Source organism: Protopterus annectens, chromosome 1.part2 (assembly GCF_019279795.1).
Source record: "Protopterus annectens isolate FY-2018-M chromosome 1.part2, PAN1.0, whole genome shotgun sequence".
NCBI classification, from domain to species: Eukaryota; Metazoa; Chordata; order Ceratodontiformes; family Protopteridae; genus Protopterus; species Protopterus annectens.
In genome coordinates this window covers 1,224,889,017-1,224,916,209 of record NC_056727.1, presented here as the reverse complement: position 1 = coordinate 1,224,916,209, position 27,193 = coordinate 1,224,889,017, and the positions used below count along the sequence as shown (strand labels likewise).

At 40.9% G+C, this 27,193-nt stretch overlaps 1 protein-coding gene across 2 annotated transcripts in view; it reads left to right on the top strand.

Annotated features, from left to right (window-relative positions):
- LOC122792307 (phosphatase and actin regulator 2-like) overlaps positions 1–27,193 on the top strand; it is a 1,188,181-nt gene that overhangs the window by 943,413 nt on the left and 217,575 nt on the right. The window contains exon 5 of one of the 2 annotated variants that reach the window (XM_044060086.1): positions 10,885–11,142. The exons of the other annotated variant lie outside the window; for it this stretch is intronic. Coding sequence (XP_043916021.1) covers positions 10,885–11,142 — 258 coding nt within the window. The remainder of the gene's footprint in view (positions 1–10,884; positions 11,143–27,193) is intronic. 2 annotated transcript variants of the gene reach the window in all.

Sequence of the window (27,193 nt, the reverse complement as noted above, 5' to 3'; positions counted from 1 at the left end):
AGCCCAAATTCCAATAATTCCATGCCTGAAGCAAGAATTCCAGTGGTGGGCTCAGGCCTGTCAATTGAACAAAGGACTGCCTTTCCACAGCCCTCACCCAAGCCAGACTATCACCACGGATGCCTCAGACCTCGGTTGGGGGGCGCACATGGTGGACAAGTGCATACAAGGCTTATGGACACAAGACCAGCTGAACCTACACATAAATCAGAAAGAGATGATGGCAGTAAAACAGGCAATTCAGACATTCAGACTGTTTCTTCAACAAGGTCATTTGCTGATAAGGACGGACAACACCACAGTTATGTGGTATATCAATAAACAGGGAGGCACACATTGATATCCTCTATGCCGGATGGCAATGGACCTCTGGAATGTGGCCCTGAACCTCAACATTCAGCTCCAGGCCATATTTGTGCCAGGAAAAGAAAATATACTAGCAGACATCTTAAGCAGAACTACCACGGATGCCCACGAATGGATGCTGCATCCAGACATCTTCAACTCCATTACAAAGAAATGGGGACTACCAGAAATAGACCTGTTCGCATCCCCGCACAACCACCAATTGGAAAAATTCTGCACAAGGACATACCACCCACTTGCTTGGAAGGTGGACTCCCTATCCTTCAGTTGGGAAAACCTGACAGCATATGCATTCCCACCTCTTCCTTTGATGCACAAAGTGCTACTGAAGATCAAAGAAGATCACCCAAGGATCATCCTGATAGCTCCAGACTGGCCGAGGCAGCATTGGTATCCGCTACTGAGGAGTATGTCTCGGGCACACGCGTGGCCTCTACCTCTAGTTCCTTTACTGCTAACACAGAACAACTTCAAAATCCTGCATCCAAACTTGAAAACACTGCAGCTAGCTGCTTGGAACATTACATAAAACAAAATAACCCAGATTTATCTCAAAGGGTTAAAGACATTATCCTGGAGGCTCGCAGACCCTCCACAAGGAAAACTTATTCAGCAAAATGGAAAAGATACCTCATTTGGAGTGCAGCAAAAGGAGAAAATGTATCATTGGCAAACATAGCTAACATCCTGGAATATTTAGCAGAGCTTTTCCACAATGGCCTGTCTTACTCCTCCATTAAGATTCATGCATCAGCAATTTCAGCAGAATACAACATTGATCATCCACTCTTCTCTCATCCTCTGCTCAGGCAGTTTCTGAGAGGAATTAAAAATGTAAAGCCTCCAAGGAAGCCACCTTTGCCTACATGGGACCTGAACTTTGTGTTAGAAAAGTTAACACTTCCCCCTTTTGAACCAGCAGCAACAGCGGAATTACAGTTCTTATCTTGGAAAACTGCTTTCCTGCTTGCAATCACTTCAGCAAGAAGGGTTTCTGAATTACAGGCATTAATGGCAGTACAGCCCTTCCTTATCTTCCATCAGGATAGAGTGTCCTTGAGAACTAATCCTACTTTTATGCCTAAGGTGGTCTCCAGGGTATCATTAAACCAAGCAATCCACCTACCAACATTCTTCCCCAACCCACAGAACAGGGGGGAAAGACTACTGCATACCTTGGATGTGCACAGGCAATTGCGCTACTACCTGGACAGAACCAAGAACAATAGAAAAACTGACCAGCTTCTGGTAGCATATGCAACAGGAATGGAAGGAAAAGCAATTTCAAAACAGACAATCTCAAAATGGATAGGAAATTGCATTAGATTTTGTTATTCTTTTCATGGAAAGACAACTCCATTAAACATCAGACCTCACTCCACAAGGGCTACAGCCACTACTACAGCTTTCTTACGAGGAGTGGCTACCAAAGACATTTTAGAGGCTGCTACTTGGAGCTCCGTGCATACATTTGCCAAGCATTATAATCTACCTTTATACTCCAGATCCTGAGCAGGTTTTGCCACTGCTGTTTTGCAAGGGATCTTAACTACACCATAATCTTCTTAGTGCCTCCTCCCCCAGTTTGGCTATGGTATTCTACCCATTTGTTAGGACTGCAGATGCATCCTTGAAGGACATAGTACAGTTTTGTACCTACCATAAATGTAGATGTCCGAGAGGTATGCATCTGCAGTCAGGATTACCCACCCTCCTTCCCCTCTGTGGTACTCCCAGGGTATTTGCCCATCTTGTAGCTAGCTGGGGGAATCTATTATGGTGTATTTGTTTGTATATATGTATATACATGTTTATTTTTATTTGCTCTCTACTGTTTGGAATCATTTGCATTTATCCAAATTTAGCCTTCCTAGAGGGCACCTGGCATCTGGGGCAAGAAACACTGAGGAAAATGGCGTCGGCTGATGCCTTTATACCCGATTGACAGCAGCTATGACGTCGGGTGAAGTGCGACATCAGCCGAGGCCAGACCCAGACTTTGGAATCCGGCCGACCGAAGGGCTGCCTGAGGCAGGACAACCCATTTGTTAGGACTGCAGATGCATACCTCTCGGACATCTACATTTATGGTAGGTACAAAACTGTACTTTCTGCCCTCGTTTCCACGATCAACACCTGTTGCCCCTGTCCAAGAGAGACATAGGTGGAACCCCTGAGGTAAATTTACGGTTACCCATTTAATCGTCCTGATTGCTCTTGAAGAGGGCCAAAGAGGTGCTCTGCTTGACATGAATTGGGAGTCTGTGCCACAGATGCGGTAACCTCTGGGATCCAAAACTGTCCCTCTAACAGGTTCTGTTAATGTCACATACCAGGTTAAGGTCTTTAGAGCAGTACTAAAGTGACCGTGATTTAAGCTGATCTACATAGGACAGATGCTGAATACCTTGAATTGTCCTTGTGAAAAACTTTTGTGAACTCTCCAATCGCTGCAGGTGCCTGGAAAGGTACCTACCAAAAGGGACGGTGTACTCAATTATTGGCCTGATGAGGAAAGAGTACATGGAGGTTATAACTTCTTTTTCTACTGGAGGCATTGCCTTTATGAGATGAGCAATATAGAATGCCCGTCTTACCATTATGGAGATCAAAAGTAAGGTTGCTGTCAACCTGTGTATCCAGATCTCTCACCACTGAGTGCATGCTTAGGGTTTTTCTGTTGATGTGATAGTTAGCAGGAATATCGCTGTTACCGAAAGGGATGATAATATATTTTTTTGAGTTGAGTTTCAGGCTGTGACTTTGGCACCAATCATTTGTTTGCATAAGACCCTCTTGTAGGATGTTGACATTGTTTTGAGATTCTGTGACTGCTCCCAGTTTGCAGTCATCAGCAAACTTTGTCAGCCACAGACCTTTAGTTTTTGTTTGTACTTCGGAGAAATAGATTCCAAACAGTAGAGGTTCCAATACTGATACCTGTGGAACACCACTGGTTACAGGTCTGCTGTTGGAGGTGGATTCCCCATTTTGACTATATGGATTCTATCAATGAGCTAGCTAGTGACCCACCTAATGGTTTAAGGGTTGATACATAGCTGGGTGAGTTTGTCAATAACACCTGTAGGCTGTATGCACAGTTTTCCCCTCATCCAGGGCTCTGGTGACTGTCTTGAAGAAGTCCGCCAGGTTTAACAGGCATGATCTCCCTTTGACAAATCCAAACTGAGTAGGGTCAGTTGTTTGAAGATTACCTATATCTTTGTTGATAAGGTCCATGATGATTCACTCCATGGCCTTGGGAATAAGGCTAGTCAGGCTAATAGGTCTATAGTTCCTAGGGTTAGTGGAAGCACCACCCTTGTGCAAGGGGTTAACTGTGGCCATTTTACATTCAGCTGGGATGAAGCCAGTGCTTAGACTATGATTGAAAAGAGACGATCCTCATTTCACAGGTCAAGAACTGCAGACTGTTTTAATTATTTTTACCCCAGTAATGAGGAAAGAGGCTTTAAATCATTTGTATATTGGACACCTCTCTTTTTCTTTTTAACAGATGGAGCTTGTTAAACATATGCAAAAGAAAAGATTGTTGTACTATCCATACCCAGTTTGACTGTAGATAATAATAATATTAATGAAGCTGAAGATAAGGGAGACTTTTATAGTCAGTGGCTGTTGGGAGTGGGTCAGCTTGATAGCTACCAAATAGGATTTAATGGTGGCTGCTTTCCTTCTTTGGTGACAAGGATGATGCCTTTCTACCTTTTCTGCTGGTTACATGTATTCTAGCAAAATTTGTGAAAGAAAGACTCAGACTCATCTTTTGAGTTAGTGGTGGCCAAGAACAGCTTGGTGTTATGTTCTGATGTCTCTGGCAAGGCCTGTCCTGTTACTAGCCAATGAAGTCTCCTTCAGATTTCTGACAGCTGCCTCACCTTGTGGAGAGGCTGTTCCTCTTGCCAGACCTTCTTCCATCAGCAGTCTCAGAATTGACTGAAGCCATCAGAAGGCCATTTACTCCGCAGATGTGTTATGTGAAGCGGAAAAGGTTCTTTATCTGAGTGAAGAGTTAAATCTTACTCTTTCAGCAAGTTAGTCATCAAGTGATCCTGAAATATCTCAGGCAATTATTTGACTCAGGCTTCCATTAGTCCATGGTCAGGGTGTTTGCTTCATGTTTCTCTGCACATCACAACCTTTTAGAGGGCAGTACTGCAAGCTTAGGTCTGGCTGGTTAAGTCATTCTTTAAACGGAGTCAGCATCTTTTCCTTCCTTTGAAGAAGACGACTCCTCCTTGGGATGTAAGCTTTGTTCGTAGGTGATTACTAGGATAATGAACCCAGAGGGTCTTTTTAAGTATAGCCATGCTTCTCAAAGGTGACCACCAAAGCTTTTACCTTGTATCTGCAAGATAAACACCTTAGCCATTATGCAAAGCCCCCAACCAGAGGTCAGAATCAAACCCTGTGCCTTCTGTCTGTGAAGTAAAGTCATTAACTATTATGCCAACCCTTCTTCGAAAATGAATTTAACTTTCTGGTATAAAAATAAAACCCACGGTTTATCTTCCAGCACCATAGGCAAATGTGTTACCTGTTGAGACTCTCATTGTTTTGGACAAGCTTGCCTACCCTCTTTGCAGACATGGTGGCTTGGGGTCTTTGAAGTTCATCTGTTGGAAGATCACTTTTTGGTGTCCATTAACTTTGCCCACTGGATTTCTGAGCTTTTAGGCCCTTATTTGTGAGGAATCCTGTTTAGTCATTCACAAGGGTCAAGTGCCCATAATACTTTCACTTTAAAGTGTCCTTAGAGCTGTCCTTAACTCATTTAATCCTGTACAGCAGGAGTCTAACACCTTTACTTCTCCAGGTCTTCTAAGCCAGGAAACCACTTGCTTTCAGGCAGCCTTTCTTAAAATCCTCTATTGAAAACACACTGTGCTAGATATTTGACAAATGATGTATATTACAAAAAATATAAAATAATTTAGCTCTTTGAAAGACAATGCGCTATGCACGGTTGTTAGTATCAAAGGTCTGTCTTTAGATGCTGATTTTATATTTCAATTTATGAAAGAAAAATGGTATTTTGTTTGCCAACAAATACTACTGTTATAGTCGAACAAAAGGTTACGTCTTTGAAATTGTACAAGACAGATCTAAGATGTCAGTGAGTTAGTTGTTGACCTGTACCAGAGCTTTCCAGTGATGTACGACAAGAAGGGATGACAAACTGCCATTGTGCAATATGGCTGAATCTATGGAAGTTACACACACACAATATTTCCACAATATTTCAAAGCAATATTCATCTAGAAATTCATTTGTCTTAGATGGCAAGTATCAGTGACAACATTGTGTGCCTTAATGCTTTGTATAAGATGGCACCATTTGTTTACCTGTAGTTCACAGAGCTTTTATGAAATTAATGCAGTTATGAAAATATAAGTAATAGTCATAACTGTTTTAACAATAGAGAATTTGTTTTTCAGGACATCTTTGCATTACACACAATGTTTAACATTTTTTGCTAACAATTGTTCCTTCAATACATCATCCCCAACAGGACAGTATCTCGCACTGTTTTTGCATTATTAATGTAAACATGTGTATATGACATTTTTCAATACTGTATGTAAACACTTCATAACTCCAGGTCTGCACATCCCATGCTAACCATTTCACAGACACGTTTAGCAAATCATGTCAGGTTGCCTAAGTTTTATGTATGTACCTTTACCAGGACTTCAGAAATTAGACTTTGAAAGCAATGATAAGTATACTTATTTCAGGAGTACACAAAAGTCACCTACAAAGATGAGAATACTTTCAAAAGATACACAGGAACTCTGCTTTTCTGATGACACTACTCTTGTAGGAAGCAATGAGTGCAGTATCTTCCTGTTATTTTCCAGAGGAAAATTCGGGGATGAGGGCGTGGGCTTGCATACTCTACATGTACACAGTCAGTTCCTTGTGTACCCGAAGGGGGTGAGAAGGTTGAAGCATAGTCATAGGAAGACAGAACCATTGTTTGCCTCCTGTGCTTCTGGTATGTTGGAGCTTGACGTAGGCATTGCATTACCACCAAATCACTAATCATCTATTGGAAAATGCTGCTGTTAAGGACTGCTCCACCAGGTATGTCTGTTTCAGATGTCCTTATAAAGACTCTGACCACTGCAGATATCCCAGTCCTACATTCTTGATCGTTATTTCAAACCTTCATCAATCCATTATTGCTTTGTCTGATTCCAGAAACTGGACTTCCTTTGGCACATAGTTCCTTCAGGATTTTGTGTTTTTATTCTTTGCCTTTTAGTCCTTCTTCTGCTCCAACCTCCAGTTAAGGTTTAATTAGCACCGACTGGGATTCTTCCCATTAGTTATTCACTACAGAGGACCTCAGAGGAAGGAAAAAAAAGGACATTTACTGTCCACTTGGTGCTTGCTACTCCTCAGCCCATCTCCCTGCTCTGATACAGTTTTCTGTTATGTTAGTTAAGTTTATAATTTTGTATTCTTTTTATTTTGTTCTTAATTGGGAAGCTCAGAATGAACATGGCCTCTCAGCTCTGTACATTGTCAGGATGTGCTGGCTGGGAAGAGACATGCTTTCGAGTGTGGGAACTATAGGAATGTCAGAATTGTGCCTTGTTGGGAATTTTAGAAGAGGACATTTCAACATTTATCCAGAGTTCTGATGAAGTCTGTATAAGTTCAAGACGAAACCTAGGTCAACTTGTCTACAATTGTGAATTGTGTGTCTAATAAATGGTATATTTGAGAAGTTCCTTGGTTGGACTGATTTGGACTGATCGAGTTTCCGTGTAAGAACATTTCAACATTTATTTTTTGCCCAGAGCCTTCTCACAGATCAGCTGATGTAGTGTGTAGGTATCTGTTGTATGCGACAGTAAAATATGCTTCTCGCTGTTTTATGAGCATCAAACAAATCATTTTAAGGAGAAGGTGATTAAAGGACTTCTGTCCAGTCTTTTTGCACATTTCCCAGGTTGATGCATGTGAAAGGTGTAGAACTCATTTCCTTTTTTATCACATACCCCCCCCCCCCCACCCAATATATATGTCATCTGTGACTGTTGTGTTGACACAGGGTGTCGCCAGAAATTTATATTTTTACTCATATTGTATGCTGTTGCCCCAACTAGCCACCTATCATTTAAAATCTACTCAACTCTCAAAATGCTGGCCCACTGTACTTCAGAAAGGGGCACTTTATTTTCAGTTGTTGCAACCTACAACCATAAAATGGCTACATCAGTGGTGCAGTCTTCTCAGGAACGCATATTTGTATAGAATTATACAGTAGGCAGTAGATCAGACAGTTCTAAACATTCTGTGTTGTTTCAACTATAGAGTTTCTGAGAGATGTTCAAAAAAACGTACTCACTTGAGTAAATTGTGTGTACCTAGCTACACCCCTGTGTTGGCATAGAAGAAAAGAAGGTGCATCTCTTAATTACTGTTTTTTGGGGAATTGTTTTTGTTGGTCTTCACTGTTTTGGACACCGGATTTTAAGACTAAAACACTGGCATAGTCAAACTCAAAATATATTTTCACACATAGGCACTGCTTAAATTTATAGACATCCTCATTTAATTCATTCACTCCATTTGCTGTTAGACTAATTTATTTCTCTGTGGTACCACAGAGCTGAATTTTTGGTAGCTTTAAAATGAACTGCACTCTAATGATAATGAAAACATTTTTGTATTTGTTTACCTTGTATCTCTTGCCTTTGTATTTCTATCATTTTAGCTTAAGCCAGACTTAGCTGCACAGCCTGTGGAAACTGTTATACGAACATATCACTGTGGTTTCTGTTTTCTTTCCTTTTTTTGCACATCACCTATATGTTACTTTCAGTCATAACAGGGATCCAAATGTACAGAAACACCAGGAAGACTGATAGCAACTTCATCTGACATTCTGTTTGCATGCAGCTTCCTGAGACACCTCCTTGGTGATTCATGCATACCCTGATTGCCTTCTTAAACCATTTCAGAGCTGTTGGAAAAAAGCCAGAGCTTCTACCAGTACATACTGGTGCGAAGTAGAGAAACTAATCCTGAGTGGGGTATCAGCTGCCTGTGAGATTCAAATACTTACTCCATTTACTCGTTTGACATGCATATCTACTAGAAATTTGGGGGAACGGCTGTACTTTAAGATACGGGTGGAAACACAAGCGCTCTGCAGAATCCATGTGGACGCTGAAGAACATGTGAACTCCACACAGTAGACACCCCAGCTGAGAAATAAACTGCAGAATAAAGCACTTTAAGGCAACAATTTTAACTTCTGTGCTACTGTACAACCCATTTTTCTGGTGACTTATCCCTTCTCAATGCAATATGTTATTAAGAGCTCTCTTTAACTCTGTAAGTCAGTAACTGCTAACATCAAAATGCTTGCCATTGTCTGTCTTGTTGGTGGAGGGGAGCACTGTTATTTAATACATTCTGTCTGTATATGGACAAGACTATTCAGTGAAAAAGGCATTCCTCAGAGTCAGAATTCTGAAAATATACCACTGTGAGATGATCTCTACTTTGCTGCATTGATCATGGACATTTTTATGTTGCATTGTTTACAGAATGCTTTAACAAAAATACTTTGGACACAGTTCATGCTTTATGTTAACAAATTTAAGAAATTGTAAGTTTATCTTTGTTTCCTTCTGTCTAGCTTAATATACTGTTGTGTTCACTCTGAAGACAACAATCTGCGATAGTTGCAACATACAAGTATCACCTAAAATAACATTGTGAGCTTCTGAGTCTGATTATATAATTACAGCTCAGCTAAAGTAGAGCAAAAATTATTAATTTAGATTTGTAGAGTTTTACATGCTAGGAAGTGTAAATCACAAAATATATACAGAATGTAAGGAGAACTAAACACATATACCAGTTTTTCCAAAGTTTTCTCTGAGGTGTCATTAATTTTTTACAGATATTACAATATACAGGAGAAACAAAAAAGTCTTAATTCCTTGATTTTTCATTGGTTTGTTTTTAAATCTCCCTCACAACATTGTAATGGCCAATAGAAATCAGTACAATGAGTGCACGTAGCCAGCTTACATAAGCATTTACTAGCAGAACAGTGTGAACAAGACTATACGATGTACATTCAGAACTCAAACACAGCTAAGGCTTTACACTTATAACCCTTTTAGGAAACATGGTAATGTCTGTCCAGCCCTTAAACATTTCTGGCAAAGTAACAGCACAGTTATTTTAGCCATTGTTCCCAGTTTTGCTGTAACTGTTCTGAAGTACTACATTTTGTCATAGAGGATTTCAACAAATCAACAAGCTGCCTTCAGTTCCATTCACAAATATAAAAGCAAGCTGTTTCGTTTTTAGAATCAGTCTGATGTAACTGGTAGTAGTTTCATTACAGTCCATGTTGTATACATTTTAGACAATGCTTTTAAGCAGCTTTCTGTCATAGTTTCAGAGAACTAAATTGTGGTTTTGAAGTTATAAAAGGAGACATTTTTTGCAAGGGGACTGTGTACTCATGCACTCCTAGGTAGGGAATTTGCCACCAATTCCCCACTTCTAAAAGTACTCTCACTGTCTAAGGGCAACATACCTTAGTAAACAAGACAAGTAAAATATCCCTTTTTTTCAATTTCAGTACTCTCAATTTTGGTCTTTGAAATTAGTGTAGGCACCCATTTTTAACTTCTACTGAAACCAAGATCGTTAGGTTACCACCATGTTATTTGCCTCATTTCTGAAATGTATTTCCCTGTATGTCAGATTATGTAGCATTATTAGCAGGGTTAAATATGTGTTATTGGCTGGATGTAGCCATTTAAAGTTAATCTTTGGCCATAATTAAAAACTGAGTTTTGTTGATCCAGATCTAGATTTAGAGGATTGAAGCCCTAACTATGACCCAGGCAACAAGAGTTCAATTAGCAGATATCATATTTGAGGTACTGACATGAAGGGATGGGCATATGTGTCTGGGGGGGGGGTGCTAATCTAAGGCTTCCTTAAAGGAATTGCAGCCCATAGATGGGAATAGCTCACAGATGCAAGTAGGTGAGCTTAGGGAGGAAGAGGGATGTTTGAGTAGGTCATAAAAAATACCCTGTCTTAGCAGAAGCAGTTGCTGGCATGATCACCATCAAGATGTCCTCAGTATCCTCTCCATCCCAGGCTCACTTGGAAAAAAGTCCAGAGATGTAAAGAGGAGCTGACACATCCGATAGTGATGGCACTGGAAGGACTGGAAAGGGGGAGCACTAAGGGGACAGGGGGAATTGGGTTTTGTTTGCTTTGGCTACCTTTATTTTACTGCAGCCATTGGCTAGAATTCACCTATTGTAATATCATTCCACTTTCTTTGACATACTAACATATGACTAACATTGCTTGCCCCTAGAGAACTGCTCTTGCTCTGTACCTTGTCTAAAATGCATGTCTTACTCTTGCACTTTTTCTGCTGCTTTTGTTGTCTTCTGTCCATTGCCTATGCTAGTGTGTCTTCTTCACTTTACTTCATAGGGTGTACTGAAAAGCAGCCAGATCCTGCTACTGAAGCACCCCCTCCACCAAAGCCCAAATCTAAAAAAGCCCTGATGCCTCCTAGAACAGGATCAGCTTCTGCCGTTGTCACCAGCACTATCGCTGCTACTACAGCCGTTGTTGCTGCTCATAAGACTGAGAGTGGAACTGGCAAAAAGTCCGCCAAGTCTGGCAGTGGCAAACAACCGCCAGTGCCCCCACCTAAACCAACCAGTCGAAATCTGAATCGTGCAGCTGGTGAGTACTTGCACAGTAGTGTTGATGTCTTTGCATGATGATGCTTGCTTTGCTGTGGCATTAAAGCACTGTCTTACCAACTACATTACTTCTCTATGTTGTCTTACTTTTCTTTTAGAAAACAGAAACTAGATAATACTTTCAAGGATTTTATGTGCAAGTGACTATTAATTATTTTGGGCAGTCACATATAAAGTATTTTTCTATTGCCCGCTGTTCTCTTATAAGGAGAGATAGTATGGTTGTCTCGTCTGATAAATTTCATAAGCCATAATTGCATGCAAACTCCCACAAAGGCTTTGTTGTATCCAGCCTCCAGTCTGAAGAGCAGATTAAAAAGTACTACATTTTATAGTAGAAGTATTTGCAAACCGGATGCATCATTAGTAGTCTTTAGATAAATTATGCACTGGAGTATGGATCATGTAAAAGTCTGTTATCTGTTTTGTTGTGTGGCATGGGGTATTGCATGCAAGAGCTGATGCATTTTGTATTGTTTCAGTAGAACATTTGTGAATTATGATAGCTTTATTTTTCCAGGGCTAAAGTGTGATCTGCTACATCAGTGTGAATATATAGCTTACTATCACTGATAGTCCATTATCACATATGAGAGTTCACACCTGAAGTTGTGAGGACAGTGTCATGAACCAGTAATGCAGGAAAACATTTTTCATCAGAGTTTTTGATTGCAAGACTTGCATTGTAATTTTGGTTGTTGTCTAATGTTATATTGCATCTCATCGCTACCTGTAAATGTATATCAACAATTTTTGTGAAGAATTTTTACAGTTTTACACATACATTCATTAAAGTATTATGTTCATTAGTTTGCGTATTGTATTGTTAATCATTTGCCTTTCAACATTCAGCAGTGATGCACCATAATTTGAAAATAATAAATATGACAAAAGACATAAAATCAAGGGCTTTAATAGCACACCATAAAGGACAAATAGCATATACCTATGTTGTTTGCTGTTTGTGCTCTACTGTTATACTCCTTGGTTTTGTGTGTCTTTCTTTTTATTGTTTTCATTTTGATAATTTAGTTGCCATTTAATGCATGCTTAGTCTTGCTTTAATATTGAGAGGCTCATATCTGAAACAAATTTCTTGTTCATGTAAATGTGTATATAAAGCCAGTAATTACTTACTTTAAAATAGACAGCTTATCTGATTCTTTTACATTTTTCCAAGTACTACTTTACTCGTTATGTTAATTTGTCCAAAAACTACACCCACCCCCTTCCCCAATCACTATAGCAACACACAGCTTTAGGGTCATACCCATCATAAAGTATCATGTCTAAGCAGTTTTCCTTACAGCAGCTGTGGAGGAGTAAAATGAGATAGTCACACAGATCTTGTAGATCCAGAAATAAAACGTCAGCTGCTTTCCTCATTCTGCTATACCACCCGAGTCTGTGGTATACAAGTTCATAGGTAAATACTAAGCTATCAATCTGCCATCTATTGCAGTCTGAGCCAGTAGCCAGAGGTAAGCATCAAACCCTCCCTCTTGTACCTGTGAGGTAACGACTTTTAACTATTATGGCAAATCCTCCTCACAAATCCCATATGTCAACACTCTGTCATCACTCTTCCAACCTACACCACACATCAGGTATATCCTGCTCCCTATTGTACAAATTCATCTAATAGTACCATGAGATGCAGTACTCAAAACTTTGTCAATTTGCAGAATATTAGGTAGCTACCATCTACATCACCAACCATGTCCAGCCTCTTTACAACAAAGTGTTCGCACAGTACTCCTTGTGTTTACGCACACAAAACACATAAGGAACTAAAAAGAAGTCCATTTGTAGCAGCATTCTTTCTCAACCTATCAGAAGCATTTGACATGGAGACCATTCCTTGTTTATCAAATGGCGTCTGCATATAGGTATGCACTCAAGTATTGATTAGGGTATAATTTACCTTCATAAGCACATACATCAAACCAAGTAATTTAATGCTGTCTGCAATCTAAAATAAGTTACAGAGGGAATACCACAAAGGTCATTAACTTTACTACATGAAACATGGTTTCAGAGCAATTTAAAGTACTCCCTATGTTTCTGGGTATAATGCCTGTCATGTCACCAGACCTGCTGGCAGTTGTGGGGGAGTATCACTATTTGTCAAGCATATCATCATCTCACAACTAATTCCTCAGGATGCCACATTTGAACTTCAAGATGTCCAAATCACCATAAACAAGACTGATTATTACCACTTTATTGCTAGTTATAGAACACCCTCTATGTCTCCCTCTGTGCATGATCACTATCTTAATACATTAGCTGAAAACACCATTAAACTTAATACCTTTGTACTGTAGTCTCCAAACTGTCAGTAAACTGGCTGACCTACACTGCCAATGGTCAATGTGCCCAACACTACCTTGATATTATAAATGCTAACCCATCTTTTACAGTTAACCATCCTACTAAGGGCCCAGTATCCCTGATCTAGTCCTCACAAATATGGCCACTTCTCACACATCTCCATATATAGCATTCTGCCTTTTTACATCAGACTATAAATTAGTGACCTCTTCCTTTAAACTGGTGGTGCTGTCCCTATAAATACCTCTGTGTTTAGGGACTTCTCAAAATAAAACATTCTTCAGTTCTTGATTACCTAAATAAATTCTGCTGCAGTCCTCCACTGATGGATCCTGTTGCTAAAGCTGCTGCCTATGCCTCTGACTTCTACTGCCACTTAAATATCTGTGTTGTTAAAAGCAGTCCCTATCGACAGCAAATATAATGAAAAGTTTAAAAACAAAGCCCTGATGTGGAATACTTGTATAAATAAATCATGTAACAGGAGAAAGAAATTGCTTAATGCTTACAATATGTTTCATTCTGCCTACCTTAAGAGCACTCTTAAGAAACTTGTAAAGAGCCTAAGAGAACCATTAGGAAGTTTAAAGCTGAATACTAACTTAAATTGCTACTAAAGCAAAACATAATTACAAATCTTTCTTTAATTATGTCAGGATTTTAAGAAAAAAACGCATTTGCGCGGTTTTGTGCACCGAGCAGAGCCAGTTAGCTAGGGTTAAACTATTCCCAGCTCAACGAAGTCTACTCTTCAATTTTTCTCTTGGAACTAGACAAACTTTCAACTTAAGCACTCAAACCATTCATTTCACAGCCCAGCACTTGCTCAAAACTCATAGCAAGCACTAATTAACCCTAGCACTAGACCCCCCTATACTGTCGAGAAGGACAAGGCTCTCTATTCGTCCGTACCAGCCAATCAATAAAACAGCTCACTTTACCTATTCAGGCATGTCCAAAGGGCAGTTTCAGGTGTACTCTCCAGTCCAACTGGTGAATCTGGGCATTTTGAGGCAATGTTACAACTGCCTCATGTACACAGACAACCCTCTCCTCCTACCACCAAACACTAATATATGCGAGAGATGCAGTTATACAGCCAAACTGGAGGCAAAGCTCTCTCAACCCAAGACTGGAAATGACAGTCAAGAGGAGAAGGAAAATACTTGCAACACACCACCAGTCTCACATAGACCTACTAAACCAACACCGGCAAATAACACACATAAATACATGAAAACATACTCGGAGGCTCTAAATAAAAATCTGCAAAAGTAACGGAGACCTCCAAAGCAAACACCCAAGCAACCTCCACACCCCATCACAAACCATGAAACACATACTTCACATAATCACTGTGCCACGCAATCACAGCCCTTAAGGCAAAATAACATACCCAACACACTAGTAATAGGTGTCTCTACAGTCAGGCATACTGATGTCCCACTAACTAGGCTGGACAAGGAGAAGGTTACAGTTAGCTGCGTGTTGGGCACCAGGATCCGCCATATAACACAAGTACTCAGGTCTCTCCAGAACAAGTACAAATACGCCTCTGTCATTATCCATGTTGGTGTGAATGACCTGAGACGCACCTCCCTGGACTACATGAAAAGAGACATGGAAGGAGCTCTCTTATCACATAGCCTAAGCCGGTATGATCCTGACCCTGAGTAGCATCCTGCCCTCACCAAGAATGATGCCACAGTATAAAGAAAAAATGATCAATTTCAACAATTGGCTAAGTTTCTGGTGTCATTCATAGGGGATCCAATATCTGTCTGCCTGGGGTGACATGCTCGACAAGCCACATTGCTTCGCAAGAGATGGCTTGCACCTGTCACCCTTAGGCTTTCGAATACTGGCCAAGGCTTTTGCGGCCCCCATAGTGCCTTTTTTAGGCAAGGCTCAAAAGACAAACCCACCACTGTAAGTAGCACAAGTAACCAAAAACTAAGGGTAATGCTACTCAACGCCAGAAGTCTAAACCTCAAAATGCATGCACCTGAGGCACTCCTCAGTATGGAGAACATCTATATCTGTGCAGTAACAGAAACCTGGGTTACAGCTCCAGAGAGCACCCCAGCACTACCAGGTTATAACTCATACCATACTTTTCAGCCACAGAACCCGGACCGAAACACAAAAGGTGGGGGGTGTATCCATATTCATCAAGGATACCCACACCTGCAGGTTAGTGGCGCAGCACAATGCCTCAGAGATCATCCATGTGCAACTAACAATGCGCAAAACTGCAATTCAAATTGTAGCATGCTACAGGATCACCCACCATGACCCAGGACCCCCATTCCGCGTTTCTGGAGACACTGGAAACTATAAAGGTCCTACCAAACACCCTAATATTGGGTGATTTCAATTACCCAAACATTAACTGGGAGAACTACTCAAGTACTAACTCCCTTGCCAAACGCTTCCTAGAATTTATAAACTTGAACACCATGGATCAACTGGTCAACACCCCCACCAGAGGTGACAACATATTGGACCTGGTCATCACAAACATGGGTGACCGGTGTTCTACATCGGAGGTCAACCCCTCACTGGTTAGATCAGACCATAGACTAATCACTCTGGATATCCACATTCTGCCCCCACCCCCAATCAAGGAAACCACCATGAAAAACTTTTCAGAAGCAAACTTCATGTTACTTAAGACCAAGGTGGAAAGGTTCACAGCCCCCATGCTAAAGGACAACACTGTCCAAGCTGCTGAATCCCTTACAAAGGCACTCTATGAGCACCTGCAAGAATGCATGGATCGTGCTATCCCAAGCAAAACCAAGACTCACTCCTCCAAGAAAAGGAAACCAGTGTGGTGGACCTCTGCCATAAACAAACTATACAAGAGAAGGAGGAAATTAGTACAGAAAAGAGTAAAATCCCAAGAAGGAAAGACATCCCTGATCAGTATCAGCAAGAAACTACGATCCCTCATAAAGTCATCCATGGCTAACTTCGAAAGAAAAATTGTCAAGGACTCCAAAGACAACCACAAAGCTTTCTTTAGCTATGTCAAGTACCTAAGTGGAAAATCTCAGATCTGCTCTGAGTTAGTGCAGAATGGCACCAAATACACTGAACCGACTGATATTGCCAACATTCTGGCAGACAGGTTTAGTGCAAACTTCACCCCCCTCTCACCCCCTAAAGGGACCATAACCATACCAGAAGAATGTAGAGCCCCAGCAATCACTGACACCCAGGTTAAAACAGCCCTATCCAAAGCCAAAAACAAAGTTTCAATGGGACCGGATGGTGTCCCAGGCTGTGTCTTACACAAACTCCAAAATGAACTAACTCCTCACCTAAACACACTGTTCAAACTCAGCCTCTTTACAGGCTACATACCCATAGAGTGGCGCACAGCAACAGTTATCCCACTCCACAAAGGTGGAGCTGCATGGACCCCAGGAACTACCGCCCTATAAGCCTGACTAGCCTGGTCTGCAAGGCTATGGAGCGCATCATCATGGAACTCATTAAAAGAGACATTGGAAACCTCCAAACATTGGACCCTACCCAGTTTGGCTTTGTTAAGGGCAGATCATGCCTCCTAAACCTGGTGGACTTATTTGAGACAGTTACCAAGACTTTAGACTAGGGAATGGAGGTCCACACAGCTAACTAGTCCTTGCAAAGACTTTCGACACCATTCCCCATTCTGGTATTAAAGACAAGCTCACCAGCCTGAACATAAACCCCTACATCACTAGATGTATTGCCAGTTGGATCACGGATAGAACCCACACGGTGAGAGTTGCAGGCTCTAGGTCTGACTCTAAACTGGTTACAAGTGGCTTCCCACAGGGCTCAGTCCTTGGGACTCCTTCTGTTCACTGTATACTTCTCGGAGGTACAGGCAAGTACAGAGGACTATGGCTGACCCAAGTTCACAGATGACTGCAAACTGGGGGCCATAATTGACTCTCCGGCTGATACAGACATCCTCCAGATGGGTCTCACTGAGATGGATACCTGGTGTCAAAATCATGGCTTCAAGCTAAATGCTAAAAAGTGCATAGTCATCCCCTTTGGAAAAAACGAAGTACCCGCAAACTACCACAAACATGGTAGTCCCCTAAATACAGAAAATGTAATAAGGGATCTGGGGACCCAAGTAGATAGCAATTTCTCCTTTGTTAATCATATTGCCAAGGTGGTTAGAAAATTCTTCCATGTGGCCCACCTAATCACAAATGGGTTTGCATCTAGAACAAAAGAGGTTATTGTGCCCCTCTACTCATCAGACCCATCATAGAGTACAATGCCACATTTGGGATGTACAATACAAGACACTTGCAAAAGCTGGAAAGACCACAGAAGTACCTCACCAACAGGATTACTGGCCTCAAACAGATGCCCTATGCAGCCCGACTCAAGAAACTCCAGCTGTACTCAGTTGCATGCCGTTTACTTAGAGGTGATCTCTGCCTGACATACAAGACCATGTCCAACCCAGAATTGATGGACATGCTCCACCTAAAAAAAACACATCCCCAAGAGCCACATGCTCTAGAGATATAAACCTCACCACAACAATAAGTAGGACTTGCTGGAGGGATAGATTCCTGTCCCAGAGACTCCCCATGCTTTGGAACAGGATTACAATCTACATTAGGCAGAGCCCCTCACTAACACTCTTCAAGAGAAACCTTGACAAGTGGATGGGAAACAGAAAATTTACCCTGGGGATCACTGCAGTGGCTCTGCTAGACAGAGGCACAGGGAACTAATGGCTCTGCTGGACAGAGACACAGGGAACTAATCTAAGGGGGCGGCGAAAGACAACACATTCTGACTAGGCTTACAGATGCCCTCGGGCAGATAGCCTAGTTCTTACCTTTGAACCTGTAATATCCAACAATGTTCAGAGCTAGTCCACAATTGTGCACACTCTGACCATAAGGAAGTAGCTAATATCATAGCTGACAAATTCACTGTAAGTTTTACTCCACCTACAGTTTGTTATTCCACAAGTTCCACAATCCCAGCCACCCTCTTTAATGTTTATGGAACAAGTTCTCTTAGACCTCATCCGTGGTTTCTGCAAATATACCACATTGCCTGATTATCATTGCCATCTGTTTGATCTAAGTCTTTTTCCACAGTTACATTCCTGAAGGGTGGACAATAGATGTGATGCCATTGCAGAACAGTGGCCCAACCGCAGACCCTAGTAATTCTAGACCTGTTAATCTCACAAGCCTTATTTTTTTTAGTTGTGGATCATATTATCTCTGACCTCAGTAATCTGAACACTGAAATTTCTTAATCCTGGACCCTCATCTGTTCGGCTTTGTCAAATGAAAGTTCTGCCTCTTTCACCTCATTAATTTCACTGAAAAAGTAACAAAAATAACCAAAGCAGTGGATAGTGGCAATGCAGTACACACAGCATATCTGGACCTGGCGAAAGCCTTTGACACTATTTCCCATGCATGCATACATTATTGACAGATTTGTAAATCTGAATATAAATCCTTATGTTTTGTGGTGCATAGCTAACTGCTTTTGTGACATATCCCACATGGTTAGAGTTGTAGGTATACTTCTGAAAGCAAAAAAGTTACCAGTGGTATACCACAGGACTGCATGTTCTACCCTGTCCTATTTGCTCTCTATTGTTAGACCTTCAGGCCAACATTGCTGACCTATGGTTAGGTAAGTTTGCAGACAGCTATAGATTGGTGTTGTTATTCAATCTTCCACTGACTCACAATTACTTCAGTGTCGGTTAGTGTGTGTTAACAGTTTGTGCAAGGACAATGACCTCAAATGAAATGTAAAGAAGTGTAGCATGATTCATTTTGCTAAACAATGCATTTTCACTTACCATATAGATGACAAAAGCCCTCCGATCAGCCATGGCACTCTTGTGATAATTATTTAAAATTTAACCATCATATCTCCACAGTAGTTTGGAAAGCTTTCTGTCTAGCTCATCTAATTTCCAAAGATATCTCCACCAGATCCAAAGAATCTCAATCTTCCTTTAATCACATCTCATCAGCCTCATTATTGAATATAATGTACCTTTTTGCATGTATTTATCTAAACATATCACTCAAAATGAGAGATCTCAGAGATTCATAACTAAACCAGTGGCCTCAAACGTCATAGTTATCAGGACAGACTGGCATCTCTCTCTGTCTTTACTTAGTGTGCTATAGACTCGGTGGAAATCTGTGTCTAGCGTTTTCAGCAATGAAAGATCCAACCCTTTCTGAGGGTACCTCAATTACCCGATTAAAGGGACTTAACCTTTATTGACAGATAAATAAAAAATTTCATGATAGATTCATATCTCACTATATCCCTCATCTCTGGTTCAAACTTCCTCTACTTGTCAACACTACGTCAAACAAAGTAGCCTCCTTGCCACCTTGAAGGTAAAACTAGATAACTGACAATTTACTTTATTAAGTATGTTCCAGTTCTCTTTGTTAATTGTGGATTTACCCTCATTATGTACCATGCTAATGTTAATAGAATCTTAATAAGAACATACTGGTATGCATTGACCTGAAATATATCTCCATTTATAACGTGTCTTCTTTTGAAATACGTCCTTGTTCCACAACCATTTGGAATATGTCTGCTTCTTACTTTCCTACATAAACTGATTACAGCATTATGTACAGTATGTTTCTTTTAACAGTCCTGAGGTGTTTCTCTCTCCAAGACTCAGATCAAAATGGACTTATAGCTAAACTCACTAAACTAGGTATAAATCCCTACATCACAAGATGTGTTGCCAACTACTGGCTCACTGACAGAACCCACACTGTAAAAGTTGCAGACTCCAAATCTGACTTCAAACCAGTGACAAATGGAGTACCACAGGGTTCAGTCCTGGGACCTCTCCTGTTTGGTATCTACTTTTCTGAAGTACAGGCTAACACAGAAGGCCTCTGGCTAATGAAATTTGCAGATGACTGCAAACTAGGAGCCATAGCTGAGTCCCCAAATGATGTGGACATCCTACAGAAGGGCCTCACTGGGACAGATGCCTGGTGTCAGAGGCATGGCCTCAAGCTCATTGCCAAAAAGTGCATTGTCATCCCCTTTGGTAAAAACTCTGTACCCATGAACTACCACATAAACGGCAGTCTACTTAACGCTGAATGTGTGATAAGAGATCTTGGGACCCAGGTGGACAGTAGTCTCTCCTTTGATAATCACATCACCACAGTAGTCAGGAAATCCTTCTATGTGGCACACCTCATCACAAAAGGGTTCTCATCCAGGAAAAAAGAGGTCATTGTTCCCCTCTACTCGGCACTCATTAGACCAATTATAGAGTACAACACCCCTTTTGGAATGTACCTCACAAGACCTCTGCAGCAGCTGGAAAGGCCACAGAAGTACCTCACAAAGAAGATTACTGGCCTTAAACAGATGCCCTACACTGACCATCTCAAAAAATTCCAGCTTTACTCTGTAGCATATTGCCTACTCCGAGGAGATCTCTGCCTAACATATAAAGCTATGTTAAACCCAGAGCTGTTAGATATGCTACACCTTAAGAAATCCCAATCCCTCCGAGCTACATGCTCTAGGGACCTAAACCTTGTCACCACAATAAACAGGACATGCTGGAGGGATAGATTCTTGTCCCAGAGACTTCCTATACTCTGGAACAAGCTATGTCAAGCAAAGTTCCTCATTAGCACTCTTCAAGAAAAATCTTGATGAGTGGATGGGAAATCGTAAATACACCCCGGGGATCACTTCTGTGGCTCTGCTTGACAGGGGCACAGGAAATTAACTTTCTTGGGTGGCATAAGCCAGGGAACCTTGTTGGCTAGGCTTACTTAGGCCCTTGGGCCAATTGCCTAGTACCTACTTATGACTGTGTCCAGTTGGACTTTCCTAGTAGGTAAAACAAATGAGCAAATAAAATCCCTTTAAGTATACAAATTATTTTAATGTAGACATCTGCTCTTTAATTTGCTTACCTGCTTTGTTAACTTTGTCTTAATATGTTTGCCCTCATGTTCCACGTTCAGTGTCTTGTTTCCTGGGATGAATATACTTATACATCCTTTCCTATTAAATGTCATAAATGCAGCATAAAACACCATGATAACTAATTAAACGCAGTACTACAGTATTACATCAGACATATCAGCAGGTATGGCAGCACATAAACAAAACATATTACTGTTGCATAACATTCTCCCCGTATCCCCCTTCCATCATTGTGCTGCTGACATTACCACCAACTATCCAATGCATAGCCTCCAAACACCCTTTAGCTTATGTAATCACATTGTGCTGTTAATACTGTATCCTGCATACTCACCACAGTCTTCCATTTCCTCTCCCACATATTAATGATGTCTTTATGCAAAGGAAGTGGGAGACTGGAGACTATCCTTAAAGATCCTAATTGAGTCTGCTCTGGATACTATTAATGATTTTTGTGATGTGATTAACTTCTGCAGTCAGGAGTGCATGATAGTAAGATGCAAAGATGCAGGTAAGTTAAAAAGGGGAAAAACACAAAAAGAATAGGATACATAAAGGAAAAAAGAGAATTACTCTAGTCATAAAAACAAGCCTGCTGTAAATAAACTGTACCAACTAATTACTCATCAAGTCTTCAGGATCTAATTATGAGCTCAGTTTGATCTTAAAATTTGCAAGCAGTAGTAAGATATTTAATTACATCAGAAAGTTGAAAGAGAAAATGTGTGAATGCAGCATATCAGTAAATACTGAACTGACCACACAGTTTAATTTCTCTGTGTTTTGAATTTCTCATACCATGACTGGAATGGAACCCATTTGATAGTCAGGGTGCAATTAGAATTCATGAAACTAGTATTGTTTCAGTCTTTTATGTTGGTTAAGAGTGCTCATCTCAGCACTTGCAGTGTACCCAGAACTGACTTCTTTTGTAATTCATATGAGGTTACATGTATTGTAGCATATTTAAGCATGACTGTAAATTATTTTTATTAGACCCATTGCTCCTGCTATAATTGGAACTGTCTGGGTATCTATTTTCCACATTGCTCTTGTTTCTGCTAGCAAATCCTGGTATTTTATGATTGTGTGTGTCTTTACGTAAGACAGTGTAATCACTGGATGTAGCAATTTCACTGATCAATGCTACTTTTGTCTTTTTTTTCACAGAGTACTATATCTGGTTTTCTCTCATCTATTTTTGAACTGTTAGTAATGGGTAATCCCATGTGATATAAACTTCATCATTCTTCATGATGGTTTGACCACCCAGCTATAAGATCTGAATGTACTGAAATATGACAGAGTGATGTAGGCACTGGGGAAGACATCCTTTAGATAACTCCAAACTTGTCAACTGTTGACACTAATAAGATTAAAAATGTGGGTTCTACATGCCCGATACTTGACTACACAGAAGCAAGGAAAATTTAACTAAACATTTTCCAGTCATGCTAATTCAAAATGTTAGCATGTAGACCAATCCTCAAGATAAGTCAGTGGGCTTTAGTGGTACCATTTCACAAAAGGTGTTTCACATCATATCCAGGCAATTTTACTTCCAACAGTGTGACCTGTATTCATTGTAACAATATGGAGGGATACATAATAGTTTATAAACAGAGGAACTGCATCTAGACCTAGAGATATCATTGCCCCCTTTACTCAGCCCTCATTAGGCCAGTCATTGAATAAATTGCCCCCTTTGGCATACATCTGTCGAACACATGCAACAACTGGAACGCCCACAGGGATACCTTACTAAAAGCATACAGGCCCCAAGCAATATATCCTATGCAGACCAACTCAAAGTCCTGTTACTGTACTTGGTATCCTACAGACTGCTAAGAGGTGACCTGTGTCTGGCAAACAGTTCATCTTATGACCCAATATTGATGGACCTACTGTACATCAGCAAATCAAATAGCATCAGAAATACTCAGTTCAGGGATCTTAACCTCTTCTGCAACATCAGCAGAACACTTTGGAGGGACAGGTGTGTCTCGCAGAAGCCACCACTTCTCTGGAATAGACTCACCATCTATGTAAAACAAAGCTCATCCCTGTCCATATTCAAACGCAACTTGGATCTATGGATGAGTAACAGAAATTTTACCACAGGACTGCCCCCTTTATTACTAATGGACAGAGCTTTCTCCTAAATGCTTTACTCCATCCATGGGTCCCTTCAGATTATCAATGATGTGATCCTAGTTATTCTCACTTGGGGTAACATACAATTATCAACCATAATATTGGTAAGGCCAGTCTATAAGCAGATGGGATAGACAGGTTATTTTGAGCACAAAAAATGAAAATGGATAGATTTAAAATGGCTCGCAAGGACAACTAGTCTAGTACTTAGCCATGAACCTATAATGCAACTGGTTCATAATAACATAGAGGAGCTGTCCATTAGAAATGGAGCAGCATTGATTTGTTAAGGTGAAATCTTGTCTTCTGGGTCTTGGAGGTATCTTTGAAAAGGTAACAGCAGTATTTTATGAATGGCTGACAGTACATAATGGTTACCGTAACCTTGATAAGAGTTTTGTCGCTATTAAACATGAGGAAATAATTGATAAATTAAAAACATTAAATGTCAAACCATATGTAATTCATTGGGTAAAACACTGGCTATGAGGGTGGGTTTGGCATAATGGTTGAGGTTTTCACCTCATAGGTGAAAAGTACAGGGTTTGATTCTGATCTAGGGTTATTGGCTAGGCTTAAAAATGGACATTCAGGGCAGTTAGCCCAGTATTTACTTTTGAATCTATGAGAATGTCCATCCTAGTTCATCATTAGGACTAAGGCCAGCAGGATTTGGCAGTTCAACACTGAAAACATTCCCAGAATTCTAGTCCCTCTCTTTTACCTTTTAATGCTTTGCCAGGGAACTTCCTGTTCAGATCTCTTTTGCTATATATAGTGCTCATATCTGAAAGAGATTTCCAGGCTACTTCACAGAATTTAGGAACTTTCTCTTTGGTTGATGGCTTGATTTTGGCCACTATTTCCCTTTAGGTTGTAATAGTATTTCCATTTTGACAGACCACAGATTAGTTTCTTCTGGGATTTTTTGATACTCCTAACTTTTTTGTGCCTCTCCCTTCCCTCCTTTCCATTTCTTAGCATGTTAGCTTGTTGTGCACTTCTTTACATTTGGCATGTCTCTATCTGCTTTAATCTGGCTATTTCTTTAGATTTTGGTCTTTCTAGTTCAGCAGGCTGTATGGTTCAACAGTCTGTTAATTTTTCTTGCAGTTTGCAATGTGTTTTGCAGTTCTCTCAGTGTCTATATGGAAACCAAAGACAGCAAAAGTCCTCCCAGAAGAAGTACACACACATTGTGTAGTCTGTTTATTTTATTTTTTTTTGGGGGGTGGGGTGCCTTGCATGTGACTTGTGAAATTTGTGAATCCTTTATCATTAACTCTGTGAGTGACAGAAGGAACACGTTCTTTGTAGTGATGTGTAGGAAAGGTGTTCCAACTACTACTGGCTGAATTTTGGTCTCAAGTGCCACCTCAAGTTTGCCCCATTGGAGGGTGACAGCTGAGCACTGCTTGAACAGAATTTACTAGATAAGGTTGACACTGTTGTCATCCAAGTGTGAGTATGCTTCAGAGAAACATAAGTAGAGGTATAAAGATAAGGAAAATGAATTAAAGAGAAAATATAGACTGGAAATATTGGGCACTGAGTCAGGTGAGTAACAGTCAGGTGACTTGACTGTCCATGGTTAGTAGCAGTTTAGAGCTGAAGAAATCATTAAGTAGCCCAGGGTAGAGGAATCTGCATTTACCAGCTTGTAGACTGGCTGTATCTGTTGTCTCAGGGCATTCCTCAGTTAAGTGCAGGAGAGCAAAAAGTGTTTTAGCCTTGCCAGATATGGAAATGCATCATATTCTTTTCGCTAAGATTTTCTTCTCCAAGTCTTTTATGTCCTGCTACAGTATGATTGTGGGGATTTATTATAGAAAGGTGGTGGTGGTGGCGTTACACCAGTACTGTCTCAACAAATGATCTCCCATGGCCTTCCTACCAGTATCAGTGTGGTTAGAGACTGTTCCTTGTTAACTAGCTTAAAAGCTACTTTCCTCATTGCTCCAGTTTCCATAAGGCCAAATTTAACCTTAAGGTACTGACTGTAAGGAGGCAGGTAACCATACCTGTAATGTTAAGTTCAAGATTACAGCCATTGGGTTTGACTGCCTTGCCTTAACTCGCCCTTTGTTGCTGACCACTGCAGCCTTGATGCTTACAGTGTCAGAGAGGTGTTAGCAGGCTATTAGGTTCAACAGTTTCTGGATCAACAAGTTCAGGTCCTATGCTACTGTTGTCTAGGTTGGCATTCCAGCTTTCCAGGACAAGGAGGTCAGTTGCAGTCTCGAGGTCAAATGTGTCCTTGGCCCCACTGGTTGGAGTCAGAGGTTTGGAATACGGATTGATGATGTTGGTTTTAGCCTTCTAAGGGGTTTGGGCCTTTCCAACCACAGAACAAATGCTGGCTACAACTGACACTAACTATGATCACATTGATGCATTTGCTTCCCTTGGTGCATTCACGAAACACATTCTGTTCCATAGACTGACATTTGCTGGTAGCTGGGCCCATGCACCCTGTTTCTCTTCAGGACAGAAGGACGGATGGCTCCTGTGGGTTTGAAACCTCTTTCTTTCCTTGCTCTGGCCAGAGGAAGGAAGCTTAAAGTCTCCTAAGGAGTCTGCCACATCAGAAATCAACAAGGATGTTTGCTTAGCTCCACCGTTCCCATGGATGACACCAGATTTGGAGATGATGAGGCAAAAGATGGGATGGTCTGAAGGCCCCTTGTCCTACTCATAACACTTCCTCCAAGAGGCTTTCAGATCACCCAACCATCTTTCTAGATGATTCACCCTAGTCAAGTAAATGGCAGTTAGTGGTGCAATCAGTGTTGTTTGGCCTTTCAAAGACAGGATTTGCTTGATGGTGATGCCGAAGCCTACCTTCATTGTTGCTTCCTCCTGCCTCCATTGTTGTGTCAGCAGCCATTAAAAGGCTCCCACACCACAGACCCCTGTCATTTGTCCTTTAGAAAAGGATTCTAGAATAGGAAGTGAGCTTACACATCTGGTTCATTAATGCTGAGGCTTTAAACTGTTATGTCCCACGTGCTGTGATATCAGTGAGAGCTAGCTGATGAGATGCAACAGTTGCTGGACTGTTGGCCCAGCAAAGAGCTGAAATTCAGATTATAGTCTCAGGTGACACCATGTAATTTGTAATAAATCTCTCCGTGTTCCTTTCTCAGAATGCAGCCAGGGTAGGGGGTAATGTATAGTGATTTACCATTACAACTGACTGCGCAGTACTAATTCTGTTGATAATACTAAAGTAACCTTTTTGAACATTGTGTTTTATGGCATAATGCTTTCAGTCTGTCAGTCAAATCTCACAGGGAGAATTTGGAAAAAGAATGTAAAAGTTTCTCAACAGCTGGCGTGAAATACTTGAATTTGCAATACTAGTTCCGTAAAACATCAAAGCCCATGTCAGCACTAGTTCAGCAGTGGCCAGCAACAGCAGCAGAACAGCAGAGGATGTGGGAGGAACTGTTAATGCTGTGACAACTTCCATAGTGGTCACCATCTTGGATGCGGTTACAGCTGGCAACAGCGAAGATACTGCAGTCCCCACCTTCAGCTGATAGCAGGAT